The 18,311-nt window shown below is 39.2% G+C and overlaps 1 protein-coding gene across 2 annotated transcripts in view; it reads left to right on the forward strand.

Moving 5' to 3' along the window:
• Window positions 1-15,331, forward strand: part of LOC127570267 (MARVEL domain-containing protein 3-like) — a 28,154-nt gene extending 12,823 nt beyond the window's left edge. The window contains exon 4 of one of the 2 annotated variants that reach the window (XM_052015625.1): window positions 13,127-15,331. In XM_052015625.1, coding sequence (XP_051871585.1) covers window positions 13,127-13,818 — 692 coding nt within the window. In that variant the 3' untranslated portion in view covers window positions 13,819-15,331. Of the gene's footprint in view, window positions 1-1,898; window positions 8,705-13,126 lie in introns of those variants that run through there. The other variant, XM_052015626.1, reaches the window with a different exon arrangement.
• Window positions 15,332-18,311: the final 2,980 nt, after the last annotated feature.

Genomic DNA, 18,311 nt, shown 5'->3' on the forward strand with positions numbered 1-18,311 from the left:
GATAAATGCAGTGGTGATGTTTCTACTGGAGGAACAGTCAGGGGTTACAGATTCAAAATAAGAGATAAGCCATTCAGGACTGACATGAAGATAAGTTTCTTTACTCAGTGGTGAATCTTTGGAATTTTCAACCCTGGAATACTGTGGATGCTCAGACATCCAGTCAAAGTCGACTTTATTGTCATATACACAGGTGCAATGAAAAACTTGCTTGCAGCAGCATCACAGGCACATAGTATCAGATAAGCAGATTCACAAGAAGATTGCACTCAGAATAGAGCTAACAAGATTTCTAAATGTTAAAGGGATGGAGGGATGTGAAATTAGGGCAAGAGTATGGTTTTGAAGCAGAAATCAGCCACAATCTTGTTGAATGATGGAGCGGGCTTAGGGGCTGAATGGCTTGCTCCTGCTTCCATTTCTAATGGTCTTTGGTGCCTCTTGAACCTGAGGCTCGTGGCTCTCTGGCCCACCCTGGTGCCAGCCTTGCTCCCTGCATATGTGTTTTTAAGCTACAAAAAAAAGTGCAAGCCCTCTGGTGGTGCATCTGAAAACTGCAGTATTGGGACCATGGCTGAAACAGTCATTCATGCACCACTGTAACGACCAACTGCGATTGCTGACATTTGGATGCACTAGAGTTTCTGGCATGGTGGTGTTTTACTTTTGGTCTGAATCTTCAATTCTCCAATGTTTAATGTAAGTGATTACATATTAATTGCAAGAATGGGAGAAGATAGCATTTTTAAAATGTTAGATATTAGATTACAGTCAATTTATAGTATGCCTAATTCCCAACAATCAAGCAATGAATTGTTGGGAATTAGGCATGCATGGCATATTTCAGTACTATGTAAGGAAGCTTGTGCTTGAGTTAAATTGCCAACTGCATACAGGTTTAGGTCTGACTAACTTTTAAAGTTATAGCTGCATTAACTTTATTGAAGACTGAAGTTATGTATATACGGACTCAATATTTATCCATTATGGGTAGTTGTGATATTCAATTGCCAAGCTGAACTACCCTGTGAAGGTTCTTGCTTTGTATGAAGAATTGGTATAAGTTAATTCACCAGTAACAGAGTATGTTTCCCCATGGGGAGGGTAAGTGTTTGGACCTGCTGCACTTCTATCCTCATGCTCCCACTCAAGACCTGATTGAGAGAGAGAGAGAGAGAGATTGCTGTGGATTCCCATAGTTCTTGAGAGTACGAGCTCAATCTTAGCTTACTCATATTTAACTGCTTCCAGCATTTTTGGATTTCAAGCATCTGCAATTTTGTTCTAATAGGTCTCAACCAAATTGTATCACCAAAATAAAAGACATATAAATAAACCAGTAAATTATGTAAACTATTTCTTTCTAATCTTAATTAAACATAAATGCAACAATTTGCACTAAATAAGTGATCTAAATAACATTTTATTGATGGAGTATCAGAAATACACATTACATTTGAAAACAAATACATTTTAAGTGCTGAGTGGCATACTGTTGAATTATAAATTTATTAAAATCATATTGAAAATTTGAAATGAAAACAAAGTGTTGGGAAAAACTCATCAGGACAGGTAGCATCTATGGAACGAGAAACTGTTTCTCTGTCCACAGATGCTACCTGACTTGCTAAATTTTTCCAGCATTTTCTGTTTTTATTTCAGGTTTACAGCATCTACATTTTATTTAATTTTCAAATTGAAAATCTGATTTAGTCATGTAAATGCTAATATGTATAACAAAGTACTTTCATAACTGTACAATATCATTTAGTTAATGAATCAATCTATAGTGGCCTCACTGGTCCTTCATTATGACTTCTATGGTCTGTTCTGGTGAGGTATTAGCTGCATGTGTTGCATTTTCCCCATTAACAGCTTCCTCAATCTGGTTGTTGCAGGATTGTTGCAGATGCTTGAAATCATTCTCAACCTGGTGGTACTGATCTGTGCTGCAGCAACCCAAAGTGCTTCTGCAGGCTTCGCTAGTATTGGAGGCTTCGGGAGTGCCTATTATTACAACATGGGTTATGCCAACAGTGGATTTCTAAATCACGAAGTACAGCAGATCGGTCAACTAGATGTAGAGTACAACGTGATGAAGTCGGCCACTGTGTACTGTGCAGTAGGGCTTAGTGTTCTGCTGCTTGCTTTTTCCATGGCCTTTCTTATCGTCGGATGTGTATTGCAATACAACAGGTCCTCAGTGCTGCACAGCAAATACTTACCCTTCTTGATTATGGAATGTGTAGTAAAGGCTCTTGCAGCGGTTGCTTACCTCGTAGGAGTGGCATTGTATCTTCACTTCATTTTTAAAATTAATGCCACGGATGTGTGCAAACAGAGAGAATCACTCTACAATCGACATGGATACAGCTCAGTGAAATGTGCCATACTGGGTACAGAAGTTGCTGTTTCCATCTTTGCTGTGATGTTAGTAATTGTTTACATTGCTAGTCTGGTGTTTGGAGTTTTGGCTTATCGAGAGATACAAGCTGCTCAGTCGGAACATACAAAATCTCTGGCCACCTCTGCTATCTGGAGACATGCTACACCCTCAGAGATACAGCCAATGAAATCTTAACATTCTATATACATAAGTTCAAAATTAAGGTGACATTTTCATAATACAACAAAACAAGATTTAAAGCCTAATTTTAGGCTTCAGGATTTTGGATTCTTAACACTAGTTTAAAACTCATGGACTGCCATGTCATGAGGAGCCTGTAATCCAATATTTTTGTGCAAAAAATTCTGTCCTTGAATATGGAAAAGTATAATCCCGAGGCATTCAGCATCTGCAAATTGGTTAACTTTGGTCTTTGGGAGATGGCAATTGATACTTGGGTTTTAAATAATGTCTTTGTTTAGGTTCTTGGGTATCACCTGCAGACTTGATTTTTTTTTGTTTAAAAAAGAAAATGTTAAACCTGAACAGTTTTGGCATATTAAATGGCAGAAGGGCAATGTTGAGATGGAAATGTGAGAGTCGGAAGGGAAAGCAAAGAATATGTACAGTAATTAGAATGTATTTTCCTCACACTCATGAATACTGGCCACAGGAAAATTTAGATGTTTTTTCATCAGTTATTATTTTTACATGAGGTTCTTTTTGTCTAAATCAGGAGTGTCAAAACTGGATCTACATGGTAGTCCTGGATTACTTCCTTGGCATTTGGGATGTGCCACAATCAGCATTTTCCAAATGTAGCTCCTGCCAAATGCACACTAAATCCCTTGTCTTCAGGCATTACTGGCAGCTACCCAAAATGAGAATTAAATGTGCTGAGTTCGGCATCTATTTTGGGACCTTATTGTGTAAAGCATGATAAGTTTGGTAACACACAGACTGTGCAAGCTCCATCCACTGTGGGGTCATGAAGATGATCGAGGAGCTGCGGACCAGCAGTTCCGGTCCACCCATTGGCTTCCCCACCCTTGCTCAATGAGTCCAGGTTCATGAGCTGTCTTTCTCGGACTTGGATGGACAACTCATGGACCATCTTATGGTGGTCTTCAAAGAGTGGGAAGGAAATTTTTGTTGCTGGAGTAGAAAATCAGAAGTTTGGTCTATGCAGCTGAAAAGTGCTTGGATAAGTTTCACCACAGCAGCTGAGGCATTTAAACTGTGTTAATTAAATAAATATTGTTATCTATTGCTGGTATTGTTAATGGTGACCATGAGCTTTCCTTTATTGTAATAAAACCACAGTGATCCACAAGTATCCTTTAGGAGAGGAAATCTACCATTCCTGCTCTGTCTGCCCTATTTCTGACTTTCACCCTTTATTGCAGCATGGTTGATTTTTAACTGCCTTCTGACGTGGCCACTCTGAGTCCTCGTATCTCTCCAATGAATGCAGTTTCACTCAACACTTTCCAATATGTGGAGCATGGTGTATTCAGGAATGTCCATTGCAGATCCACAATATTGCTGCCTGCCACTGCCAGGCTGTACTTGGCTCATTTGCAACACTTTCCCTGTTATGTGGAAATAGAGCCTCCTGCTCCCCATGCACAGCAATGTACCTCTTTGACACTCTGTTTCCCATTCCCACCCCCCAATTCAAAACCTTAATATTAACGAACATTGGAAATTTAACCAGAGAAAAGTTCTCATTTTCACTCACCATAAGAGGCAGCTCCTCTCTGGAGTGCTGCTGTCAATCACTGTGTTGCTTCTGCTCTCATCTCTGACAGAAATACTTAACCACACGGTCACTCTCTTCTCCAAAATTTTATTTTTTGGTGCTCCAACACTTCTAATTTTTGCCCTGAGCTCTCGCTTTTCCTCTGCACAAACTCCAATATTCTTTTCCTCCTCCAAGATCCCTTATCAAACCAAGTTTCTATCACCCTCTCCTCCATTGCCCTCACCCCCTGTAACACTCATCAATGTTTCTTCCTTTGTCAGAAGCGGTGGCGGAGGCCTGTTTTAGTACAGGATAGGCTGTTCACTTGACACCCAGGTCCAAATGGTTGATAATGTTGTCATCCTGATTAATTTCCACAACTGCGTTCATTAATCCTGGGTGTTTGCAATTAGTGGCCATTTGTATTGGCATTTTTTAACTTGTGCACCAGCGTTTTTAAACAGTACTGTAAGGTGGCAAAGATGGCGTTGGAATCAATTCATACTAAGATTCTATTTCTTTACTCCCCATATCTTGTGAAATTACCTGCCAGTTTATCAGGTGTGCTATATTGAAATACTGAAGTTCAGTTTATGTTGGTGACAGCAGAAAGTGGTACACTTCAATGGATTACTTTGTAGGTAGATAGAATTAGGGTGTTCTGTTGATCCAACCAAGTGTAATGGCAGTTAATGTCATGAAATTAGTACATTAGGTCTTGTCCTCCCTACTTTTAAACTGAATATATTGTACATGGTAGATGACTCCGGAAAGTTGTAATTTTGCTATTCAAGTGATTGTTATGAATCAAACAAATTAACTTTCAAATTTAATAGTTTAAATATGAAGTTATGTTCAAATGTTGTGTTTGTAAAAGCTGCTGCTTTATTTAGGCTAAGGAGGTTAGAATTTTTCAAGGAGCTAAGTTACAAAGTTAGATATGACCTATTGATGCAATCTTTGTATTGGTTGGTCAGAGTGTTTGCAATAAATTTTGAGGCATTGAATAGAAGGGTAGACTTGTGAAAGTACCCTTTGTATCTGTCAGTCTTATCATTGTCCACCTAATGAAGTGATGGCATTAACCTGGCTGCCTTGTTTTTTTTGTGTTACTTCTAAAATGCAAATTGCGATTTGCATTGTATCCACAACATTTTGCATCATCTGAAGTAGCAGAGAATTCTTGATATATTAAGCAATGTGCTTTGAAATCTCTGGTACGTGAAAGCTGTGCCAGGCACGTCAAGGTGTTTCTCCTGCGGCAGGTGCTGCATAACTGATTAACTGTACAGCCAAACTAACTGAACTGGGATATAATTGACATAATAATACTGTACAGATAAGAACATAGAACACTACAGCGCAGTACAGGCCCTTCGGCCCACAGTGTTGTGCCGACATTTTATCCTGCTCTAAGATCTATCTAACCCTTCCCTCCCACATAGAAAAATAGGGTGCTATCATTCATGTGTCAGAGATTTGATGAGATCACTTTAATTTTTGTAGTCCGTCATTGGATCCCCACTGCCTTAACTGTGATTGTATATATATTTTTGCAGTTCAACTTCCTTCAAGGCAAAATGCATAATTTCCAATTTAATTACATATTGGAACCCTTTATAACTATTATTACTTTAAGAAATCTGATATTTCACTTTATGCCTTGAGCAATTGCTGTGACACTTTTGAACATTAAACATAGAGCTGAAGGAAATTTATTGTAAAACCAGAGATGTAGATTTATTTTTAAAAAAAACATGTGTATAATGGAATTAAAGCTCCTGTCTCAATTGAAAATAAATTTAATAAGTTAAATTTTTGGGCACGGTAGTGTAGTGGTTAGCGCGATGCTATTACAGCGCCAGCATCGAGGTTCGATTCCCGTCACTGTCTGTAAGGAGTTTGTATGTTCTCCCGTGTCTGGGTGCTCCGGTTTCCTCCCACATTGCAAAGACGTAAGGGTAGGTTAATTTGGGTTTAAAATGGGTGGTGTGGACTCTTTGGGCCAGAAGGGCCTGTTACCACGCTGTAAATAAAATTTAAAAAAAAGATCTTTTGAAACTGAAAGTCTCCCTTTATAAAACACTCATAAGAATATAAGAAATTGCTCTTTGCAAACCAACATGTAGAAAATGATTCAGGATAATTTGTTAGGTGTAGGTTTACTGGTGAATTACCAGGATGTAACTCAGGCATGTATTTCTGTTTAGCTTAGCCCGAGAACAAAATGTGATTAGTTTACCAAACTCTTGAGATGGATTACCAATTCAAAGTTGATATTTACTGTTTTGTTTACATTCTTTAGTTTTATTTGAAAAAAGTTGTAATATGACAATTATACTGAAATACTTTGTATGGGCTCTTTGGAATTTATTTTGTAATACTTTATGAAGGTTTTGTGATGTATTTATGTAAAGGAAATATTTTGGAAATTGACTCTTTCTCTAATGGAAACATTTAACATAGCTGTTTAGAGTTTAGTTACATTGGCCATTATATACTTTTGTCTTATTCTTAAATGTATTTCCGGATTGTGTGGGAAGAATATAACAAACATGCTGCTTAATGCCAATCTAGAGATTTTGGGACTTTATTTGAAAAGTAAAAGTTTCAGACGTGAACTCTAAATAAAACTTATGGAATAAATAAAATTAGAAACTACTTCCTTCATGGAAATGTACAAACAGCATTCGGGTTGGGAGGCATGGGTGATGGTGTGAGAGAGGGAGGCTGTGATAGGATTTTGGTTTTCTTCCCTGATTCTGCAAATAACAAAGTTTCAACTTTAGAGGAAGCTTGGAGGGATTTTTTAAAATTAAATGTCATTAAATGTTGGCAAGCACAGCATTTATTGCTGATCCAAAACTGTCCTTGAAGGTGGTGGTATCCACCTCCTTGTTCCTCTTTAGTCCTTCCTGGTGAATCTTTTGCACAGTGTCATGGAGGGAGCTCCAGGATTTAGACTTGGTGACAATGAAGGAGTGGCAATATATTTCCGAGACAGGATGGCATGCTAGTCAAATGGACTGCTTCGTCCTGATGTCAAACGTCTTGAGTAATGTTGAAGCTGCATTCATCCAGAGAAGTGGAGGGAATTCCATTACACCCCTAACTTGTGCCTTTGGGTTGGCTTTTTAAATGGATCATTGAGGAATGTTTGAGGCCTTAGATATTTTAAGAAAGGTGTTGTAAGGCGAAAGGAGGAAAAATAGATGAATAAGAAATGAAAGTATGGCTGTGAATACTGAATAATGTCTTTGAGATTGATGCTGTTTTGTTTTTGAAATTAGACCAGTAGAATTCAATTATGTTACAACTTGTATTGTTTAAAATATGATATTATACATATTTTTACATTATACATTTCTATAATGCTCTGAAGCTTTCTCATTAAAGAAGTTCTTAATGACTGGAGTGGTTCACGGTGGAAATGTTTTTCTGCTGAATACATTGTTACATTTATATTGCTTGTAATTTTATTTATCCAAGATGAAAGTGGAAGGCACAGCACAGGGATAAGAACTGCTTACATTATTAATTAATGGAAAAACAACTTCAGTGATGACGGTTTACAAATAGTTGTTCAAGTCACGATATTTAGCTCGAGCAAAAGAATTAGTTTTGAACTAACAGGAGCAATCTCTGTGTGCACTTCTATGCTGCAGAGGACTCCAAGACCTTCCTCGAATATCATTCTTGGACCAATTGTATTTAATTAAAACCCATCAACAGATGCAGTATTTTATTAATACTTGATGGCATCTTTCAATATCAGAGTTTACTTAAATCTACATGTTTCCATCTGGCTGTGGTTTTGTTATTATAAGTTGCTATAATGGTTTTGCAGGGTCAAAGGGAAAGAAATTCATGGTGTGAGTTTGTTATTAACAATTGGTTTTCCACAGGCTTTATTAAAGATTGCTGAAGCTCCAGAATCTCATATCTTGGTTTACACAAGACTCATTTTAGTGGCACTCTGACATTGGAGTGTATAGTAATACAGAGGAAACTGTGACAAAATATAGGGAGGCATGAAAAAAGTTGCAGAATGGATATGCGGTTGGCAAATGAATGTCAATATAGATAAAGGTGAAGTCTGCATTTGGCAGGAAGAATGGGACCTTAAATACCTCCTGAATGAGGGGTTTGGGTCAATGTGCTGGGTGGAACAGTGAAACTAACTTAAGTTTACTCAAAACACTGAAGGTGCTTTTTGAAGCTAAAATATTGTATGCTGTATCTTCATAATTTGTAATAAATGGATTCAGTTACAGTACACTTTAAGACATTTATACTCTTCAAAAACTGTAGATTATATATTATGTACAATTATAGAATATTGTTAGATTTTTTAAACTTATTTTTAAAGAACATTTTTCTGTGTAAAGAAAATATGGCATCTAGGTTTTAGGAAATGTGTGATTTTTATTTTCATAGTGAACAATCCTTGTTGGACTTTTCATATGAAAAAAAACAAGTCCAAGGTGTTCTGTAACCATGAAATGTGATGATATAATATGTATATAAAAATGTTTTTCTTTCATTAATGCAATGTTTTGGGTATGAATGGGGAACTCAAGGCTCACAGGTTGAAGTTAGCATAAATATTAATTAGTAATACTTTTGGGTGATGTATGTACTTTATACTGTATTTAAGAAAATAAATTGTTTTTTCTTTATATGTGTTCATTATTACATCTATTATGCATGGTTTGGTGAGGCATCAAAAGTTTAAGAGATCTTACAAGACCTAATTGTAGTTAAAATGACTGTAATAAAAACAGAAAATGCCAGAGAAACACAGCAGATCAGGCAGAATGAATGTTTCCAGCATTGTCTGTTTTTCAGATTTTCAAGATCTGTGATTTTGTTTTGATTTTCATTTACAATGATTGTATGTGAGGTACTAGACATTGAGTTCTCCAGAATTTCATTGGCAAAATAACATAAGGGCAGTCCCCAAGTTATGACAGGGTTTCATTCCTGAGAACTGTTCGTAACCTGAACCATTCGTAAGTCAGAAATGAACAAAAACAGTGTGTAGGAGAGGATCACAGCTGAGATGGGAGAGTGGGCAGACATGGGAAGAGCGGGCAGACATGGGAAGAGCGGCCGCCAGCCAGCCTCACTGACTCAGTGAATCTGCTCAGCGCTCCCAGCTCTGCTCAGCTCAATTGGTATTGGTACTGGTTTATCATTGTCACTTGTACTGAGGTACAGTGAAAAAACTTGTCTTGCATGCTGTTCGTACAGATCAATTCATTGCACAGTGCATTGTGGTAGTACAGGGTAAAACAGTAACAGAATACAGAGTAAAGTGTCACAGCTACAGGGAAGTGCAGTGCAGGTGGACAATAAGGTGCAAGGTCATAACAAGGTAGATTGTGAGGACAAGAGTCCATCTTATTGTATGAGGGAACCGTCCAATAGTCTTACAACAGCAGGATAGAAGTTGTCCTTGAGCCTGGTGGTATGTGCCCTCAGGCTCCTGTATCTTCTGCCTGATGAGAGAGGGGAAAAGAGCAAATGACCCGGGAGGGTGGGGTCTTTGATTATGCTGGCTGCTTCACTGAGGCAGTGAGAAGTATAGACAGAGTCCATGGAGGGGAGGCTGGTTTCTGTGATGTGCTGGGCTGTGTCCACAACTCTCTGCAGTTTCTTGTGTTTCCAGGCAGAGCAGTTGCCATACCAAGCCATGATGCATTCAGATAGGATGCTTTCTATGGTGCATCGATAAAAGTTGGTGAGTGTCAAAGGCAACATTCCAAATTTCTTTAGCCTCCTGAGGAAGTAGAGGTGCTGGTGAGCTTTCTTGGTCGTGGCGTCCATGTGGTTGGACCAGGGCAGGCTATTGGTGATGTTCACTCCAAGGAACTTGAAGCTTTCAACCCTCTTTGACCTCAGCACCGTTGATGTAAAGAGGAGCATTGCACCACCCACATTCCTGAAGTCAATGACCAGTTCTTTTGTTTTGCTGACGTTGAGGGAAAGGTTGTCGTCATGGCACCATGTCACTGAGCTCTCTATCTCCTTCCTGTACTCTGACTCATCGTTATTTGAGATACGGCAATTGCTGTGGTTCGGGGGCGGGGGGGGGGGGCGTGGTGGGGGAGGTTGGTGGTGGGTGGTGAGTGAAGGCACTCAGAAATGCTCCATTCCCCCCCAGCAGAAGATGCCTGCAGCAGCTGGCAAATCCATCCCCATCCATCCAACTGGTCTCCCAAACATTCATTCATGTATACAAGGTGTCCATAAGTAAGTGTAACATTGTTAGTATGTGAGAGTACATTTCATATAAATTGCCAACACAGTATTGACATTGAGTTGGAAGTTGGTTGGTGATATGATTTGCGCAAGAGAGAATATTGTCTGGTAAAGAAAAAAACAAATGAGTCAGAGCAAAGTAACGTGTAAATTATCCACATAACAGCAACCATTTACTGACAATGGTGTTGTCTCCAAGATTGACTGAATAGAAGAATTACCCAATTATCTCCACTAGGGCTGACTGTAACATTACGCCTTTTAGTTTGTAAGAGATGTCTCACAGTTTTGAGTTAGAAGCCAAGCAAGAGAATATAATAGTGCTAGATCCTAATGAAGTTAGCAACTTTTTTTCATCAAGTTTTCAGAATTGCAGTAGTTGTTAAAGCAGCTTCTCTATTATAAAGTCAATACACTTTGAAACTGTGGCAATGGTCAATGAATGTCTTCATCAAAGTAAATTGGGGAATTTACTTACCACATGCCTTGATGTCAATGACTAATTATTTCATTTCCTGATTATAACCACCAGTTTGAAGAAATAATTTGAAATTATTGACAAGCTGTGATCTTGATGTCTTTAGAATCATATATAACAAATTGGCATCAAAGGAGTGTACGTTGCTTTATTGGATCTATCATACCCTTTTTGTATGTCCTAACTACAGACAGCACCACCCTACTTTAGAAATGACATATCATAGAGTCGTAGGGCAATACAGCATAGATACAGGCCCTTTGGCCCAATGAGTCCACGCCGACCACGGTGCCCACCCAGCTAGTCTCAATTTCCTGTGTTCGACCCATATCCCTCTAAGCCCAGCCCCTATATGTACCTATCCAAATGCTTCTTAAATGATGCTATTGTACCAGCCTCAATCACTTCCTCTGGTAGCTCGTTCCATATACTCACCACCCTCTGTGTGAAAAAGTTACCCTTCATGTCCCTTTTAAATCTTTTCCCTCTCACACGGGAGAATGTACAAACTCCTTACAGACAGCGACGGGAATCGAACCACAATCTATGCCCCTTAGTTTTGGACTCCCTTACTCTGGGGAAGACCATCCACCTTATCTATGCCTCTCATAATTTTAAACATTTCTATAAGGTCACCCCTCATTCTCCTACATTCCAAGGAATAAATTCCCAAACTGGGCAACTTCTGTCTATACCTCAGGCCCTCTAGTCCTGGCAACATCTTCGTAAATCTTTTCTGCACTCTTTCCAGTTTAACCACATCTTTCCTATGACAGGATGACCAAAACTGTACCCAGTACTCCAAGTGCAGCCTCACCAATGTCTTAAACAACTACAAGTGTGCTAAACTCATTTTTTCACCACCCTGTCTACCTTTGACGCCAATTTCAATGAACTATATGCTTGTACTCCTAGTTCCCTCTGTCCCATTGCACTCCCTAGTGCCCTACCATTCATAGTACAAGTCCTACGCTGGTTTGACCTTCCAAAATGCATCATCTCACAATTATCTCTATTGAGATTGTATGTATTTCATTTTATATATAAAATAAAAACTAAAGAGTTAGTAGTTCTGTCCCTTGATCTTTTTTAAATTTAAATTTTTAAAATTTTATTTACAGCGTAGTAACAGGCCCTTTCGCCCCAACGAGTCCGCGCCGCCTATTTTAAACCCCAAATTAACCTACCCGTACGTCTTTAGAATGTGGGAGGAAACCGGACCACCCGGAGGAAACCCACGCAGACACGGGAGAACGTACAAACTCCTTACAGACAGTGACGGGAATTGAACCACAATCGCCGGCGCTGTAATAGCATCGCGCTAACAGCTACGCTGCCATGCCACCTCTTGTCTGCGTTCTTTTCATAATTTTTGTGTCCATCAAGCTTTAGTTTTGCAGAGTAAAGGTATTTTGGTAACTGGTGTCAACAAATGGTAATCCCAGATCGAGTAGATTTTGTCTTTGTCCTATTGTGCAAGATTCTGGGGCTTCCGGACATATGAAGCATCCCTTGTTTGTTTATTTTATTCAAGATTTTACTTAATGCTTAATCATTCTTTCTGCAAGAGATGAAAAAGGAATTCTGACTGCCATGTACTGATCTGAGAAATCAACTACGTTCAGGCCTGGTCCAATATCAGTCCTGAGTTAGGACTTCAGGCCAATAGAACGCAAGAATGATTAATCAGTCATTCTTGTTTGTCTCCCTCTGGGGTGACAGTGGGATCCAGCTGGGGCTCGGTGGATGTAAATTCCTTTGCTCTTGCATCGGCGAGACATAGGGAAAATAGGTTTTCACTTGGGAATTAATCATGATCTGGAAGTCACTACCTAAAACGGCAGAGGATTCAAATTCGATTGTTATTTTCCAAAGCAATGGGATAGTTGTTTGAGAGTGAAAAATAACTTGCAGGGCTGTGGGGGAGGAATTGAACTGGGCTGACTGAATTGCTCTTGCAGAGAGTCACTGCAGGCTCAGTGGACCACGTGGCCTCTTTCAGCACTGCAGCTACTTTATCATTCTGTGATCCATGTGATTCAGACCCCTACTCCACATGTTCTGGGCCAATCCATTTTGTACTAATCTTAAAACCAGCCACCTTCATGACTATAAACACAAAGAAGTCATTCTGTGCTACAGTTTGAAAAAAGAAAGTCACTAACCAGGAAAGTGTGAGGAAAATATTTGACCTTTGCAACGTGAAGTTCTTTAATGATTGTGTGGTTTTAAAATGTTTGTATTTTGTTCACAGGTGTCTTGCAGTTTTCTGAACTTATAACCAATCTCATGGTCCTGATCTGTGTGGCAGCATCCCAAGCAGCGATATCTGGATACACGTCAATGGGAGGTCTCGGGGCAGGTTCTTTCAGCATTGATTCAGCATATAGCCCTTTCCAAGGCAATGAGCTGAAGCAGATCCGGGAACTTGATTTGCAGTTCAGTCAGATGCGAACCCCTGGTGTATATGGAGGGGTGACGGTCAGCATTGTCTTTGGTTCTCTAACACTTCTTTTCCTGGTGGGTGGTGCTAAACCTCTTCACCGCATTTCTCCAAAACTTCTCATGGCTGAATTTGTATTCAACATTCTTGCATGCATCGGGTATATAGTGGGTGTTGGACTTTACTTGCATCTCATAATTACAGTAAACAGCACTGAAGTTTGTAGATTAAGATACCGTTTGTATGCAGGCCGGGGTTACACCTTTATGAATTGTGATGTTCAGGGAGGAGATGCAGCAGTGGCATTATTTGGCTTAATTTCTGCTTGCTTGTATTGTGGAAGTGCAGTTCTGAGTTTCCTGACGTGGAGGACTTTGAAGAAAATTCTGAAAGATATGCATATGAACAATTCAGTTCAACATGATTTGGAGGAAGATGAATATAAAAACCGTATAAACCACCAGGAGATTAAACCTAATCATGACCTGACAACCCTTGTGTAAAGTGGGTGCCCCGCATTAAATAAATCTTAACTCCTAAAAGCAAAATACAGCAGATTCTGGAAATCTGACCTAATACCAGAAAATGCTAAAAATGCTTTATTTTGTTTCCCCATTGTTTAGTCGAGAGCAGATGATGAGCAGTTGAGGCATTCATGTTGTGAAGGTCTCATGCTTAATCTCTTGTCTTTGCTGAATTAGCTGATCAGAGCAAGACACTAAAACAGACACTAAAATTGGCCACCATCTCCAGGGTGAGGAGAGGGGAATATCAGTTGGGATGGTTACCCAGGAAACTCTTCAGGAAATGTTTGCATATGGATTCCAAACAGGAATATGGTCACACTTTTTATTTTGACCCCTGGGTCCATTAGATTGCATAAAACAAAACTCATACATGAATAATGACCACTTGGGTAAGATACTGGAGGAGGACAAGGAGAGTTGTAAACTAGCAAGACGAAACAAGCAAGTTATATTTTTTCCATTTAACATGCTGAAAAAATATTTTTAAAAATTAAATGGTGAAAGTGTACAATCTTGATATATATTTTTAAACCATATTTTAAGGTTTATCTCTGGGAGTTTAAGAGATATCTAACTACATGTTTAATTAATATCTTGGTTAAGAAAATGAATTAGTAGATAATAGGTAGAAAATCTTCTTTGTTGCTGGTGCTAAACAGTTGCTTTAGTTATTGGCCACTTGCTGTACCCCCTCCAAATATATAATTCCATTGAAGATGGGAACAGTACACAGTAAGCAACTAATAATTTAGCAGCTTGTTAGTGTTACTGAGCAAAGACTAACTTCTGCTGCACTATATTTTCCTATATATTGGAAACATTTATATGCTGTAGAACTTATGATGTTCTTCTCAACATGTGAATGAGTCTGAATGTCACTTATCAAATTATTGTGAAAGCCAGCTGTCAATCATTGCGTAGTGCATAGAAGTCTATTGTTCATTCTCTACAAGATACAGATATAATAAAATCTTTTGGATTAGAGTCAGCACTTAAGCTGCTGCAGTTCCACTCTTTTTGACCAAAATACTTTTCATTTTCACTGTGTTCCTATCTCAATACACTTTAGGATATGCAAGCTGGGTGAATAATGACAGCTTGCAACAGCTTTAAAATTACTCCAAAATCAAGTTAATCTAGCACTGCGGTGGTAAATTTACTAAAAGCAAATCAGAAGTACTTCATTGACTATAAAGCAAATTGAAATGTCTTGATAGGAAGGGAAGGTGCTGTAAGACTGACTTTAGATGAGGAAGTATTGATTCCTCAATTGTTCAATTCCATATGGGAGCATCCATTCACCCATAGCAGATACACAAGTCCATGAAGAATGTTCTGCCTGTGTTGACTTTACATACTAAAAGCAGTGCAATTGCCACTAAGTGCACTTGAGATAAAGTTTGTGAAGAAAATGGTTAGTATGATTTGTAAATGACTTGACACCTAATAAAAATACAGTAATTTTTTTGTATGTGGTCGTGAATTGAAGTATAGAAATAAAGTATTTCTTTTCTAAGGCTTTCATGCAAATTGTATTTTAAATAAACTTGTTTACTAACATATGACTTTGAAGCATGTTCATGGCAGTTGAGTGGATCAAACAGATATTTCTATTAATTTTACCAAAAAATCTATTTAAAATTACCATTACCCATTACCAGATGGCTACTTGTGGGAGACAAACTGTGACACTTCTTATATTTCAACAGTTTCTACATTTTAGAAGTACTTCATTGACTAGAAAGCAAATTGAGATGTCTTGATAGGAAGGGAAGGTGCTCTAAGTCTGACTTTAGATGAAGAAGTATTAGTTCCCCAATTGTTCAACTCCATATGGGATCATCCAGTCACCCATCGCAGATACACAAGTCCATGAAGAATGTTTGGCCTATGTTGCCCATCCTGATGAAGTAATCTACCACACTTTGCTAACCGCAAACATAACTCTGATCTTTGCATTTAGTTATCCCCTGTCATTTTCATTTTCTGTTTTACTTTCTACATCAAAATCATTTTGTTAAATATTAAAAATCATGTTTCAATATTTCCCCCATTGAGTAAAACTTTTCCAACATGAAATCCAGAGCTGGTTCAGAAGTTTGCTTTATCTGATAAAGGAGAGTCAACGTGAGGATTTGAAGAACTAAGAGAAAAGTAACAATATGCCATCCAACATCAAACGTAAGTCATGGCTGTAACAGGAGGTTGGGTTCCAATGGATCCGAAAAACGACACACACACGACAACAAGGATAAATCCTTCTAAGGTTCTGCAACATAAATAACATTTTAGAGGAAGAATTTGATGCATTAAATGCGGTGAATTGGGTAGAAAAATACCTCTGCTTGCGGTCGCACGAGGTAGCAACAACTCCGGAAATTTTACGAGGAATGTGAGAAGTATTCGTTTATTAGAAGAATAGGTATCAGAGGGGGGAAAAGTATTTGAAATAAAATTGATATGTTCATTTGCTAATTAATCATATTTGGTGAGAACATGGAAGTATTCTGGAAACTTTGAGGTAAACTGGCTTGGTGGATGGAGGGCGTGGCTGTACATTTATTCCATTGAGTTTATGGGGGAGAGGGTAAATCGTGGAACTGGATCGTTGAATAAGTAATATTTTACATTTGATTTAGAACAAGTAAAGTTTGTTGGTGTTTAAAAATTAGCAAATCGACGCTGAAATTGTCATCTCTCCTGAATATCTGAAAAGGATGTTGCTTGTTTTATAAAGGTGTAGCTTGTTTTGCAAGGATGTATTTTGTTTCATAAGTGGGCAGGCAGATTCCCAGCCGCTACTATCACCTGCTTTTGGCTCTGTCCGGAGGAAGACCGCCCACCTCCCTCTCCGACTTGCAGCCCCCGGGGTATCGCTGTTGGGTTGTGATGAGGCAGAACCAAAGGCAACCAGGCGCACTACAAGCGGGGGAAACCCAGCTTAGTATGGAGCTAGAGGAAGGAGAGATTACACACCAGAAGGAATGGTAAGAGTTATTTGGGAAAAGGGACACAATGCGCTGCGAAAGTGGGCAAAGAGCGGAGACCAAGTCCTCACGGCATCTTTATATTTACCTGTTTCATGTTGGGGACTTTTAAAATACTGGGAACGAGACAGTGATGGAACTGCGTTAGGATCACAGTCGGGGGTGGCTTGTTGGAAACCCATATGCCGAGTTTGAACGTAATGTCATTTGTAGAAAGAGTGACGAAGGTAAGCATCCTCTTTAATGTTCAGAGAGTAATTACCAACCTATATACATTGCAAACAGACGTCAGCTACAGGCATGTGAAACGCATAGATGTATTCTGTCGCAGAACGTTTACTGTAGATGAATTATTAATTGTTGTTGATGGAAACGGGCATTTTTGCAAAAAGTTGGTACTTTTCAAATGATGCAGAGGTGGGTTGGGGGGCGCAGACCTCAGAGGATTTGAACATGTGCGTGAGAATTTGGAAGTTTGGGACGAACGTATCTGGAGCCAGTGAAGATGAACAAGCATTGGGGTACTGGGGAAGTGGGACTTGGTGTTTGCTTGATCACTGCTGTTCACTATGTTTGCCACCAGCCATTTTTGGTTAATTGGGAATCAAGTTGTTTTTGTCGTTAGTAAATTTTAAAAAAATGAATCAAGCATCTCAAAAGTGGGAACAAGTATTTCCTTATCCCTAATAACATCATGAGATGTGATGAGATATCTTTATTAGTCACATGTACATCGAGACACACAGTGAAATGCATCTTTTTGCATAGAGTGTTGCCACGCTTCTGGCGCCAACATAGCATGCCCACAACTTCCTAACTTGTACGTCTTTGGAATGTGGGAGGAAACCGGAGCACCCAGAGGAAACCCACGCAGCAGTCACGGGGAGAACGTACAAACTCCTTACAGACAATGGCTAGAATTGAACCCGGATCACTGGTGCTGTAAAGCGTTACGCTAATCGCTACACTACCGTGCCTGCCCCATCATGTAAAGACAGAGGATGCCCTCGTATGCTGGAGATTAGTCCATTACTAACTTTACAATGCACCAAATCCACTTTGCATGCAGTTTTAAACCTGCTCCAGCAGTTGAGTGGAAACATGTTTAATAAATAGCTGTAACAGCGGAAAAACTCCTTTCTCCAGAACTAAATGTTTGCACGGCTCTTTCTTGGGAGGGAATGGTACACCATTATCACTCTTACTGCTGGTGCTGGATAAAGATGTACCCAGTGGAGTGCCCCTTCAGATGTACAAAGTTTAAAGGGAATAGGGTCAAGAGAGCAGAAGCTAGGTCTCAGAGAGGGCATGGGAAGATAATAGAGAAATTAGAGGAAGGTTTAAAAAAAAGTGGTATGGTCTTTGCACTCCGCATTAATCCTGGCAGAGGAAAACAGAAATGGCCTTGTACGGTTAAATCAGTTTTGTGCCACAAATATTGAAATCCGAGTCTGTTAGAGAAGATGGGGGCCAAGGTGGATG

Source organism: Pristis pectinata, chromosome 5 (genome assembly GCF_009764475.1).
Source record: "Pristis pectinata isolate sPriPec2 chromosome 5, sPriPec2.1.pri, whole genome shotgun sequence".
In the NCBI taxonomy this organism is placed as follows: domain Eukaryota; kingdom Metazoa; phylum Chordata; class Chondrichthyes; order Rhinopristiformes; family Pristidae; genus Pristis; species Pristis pectinata.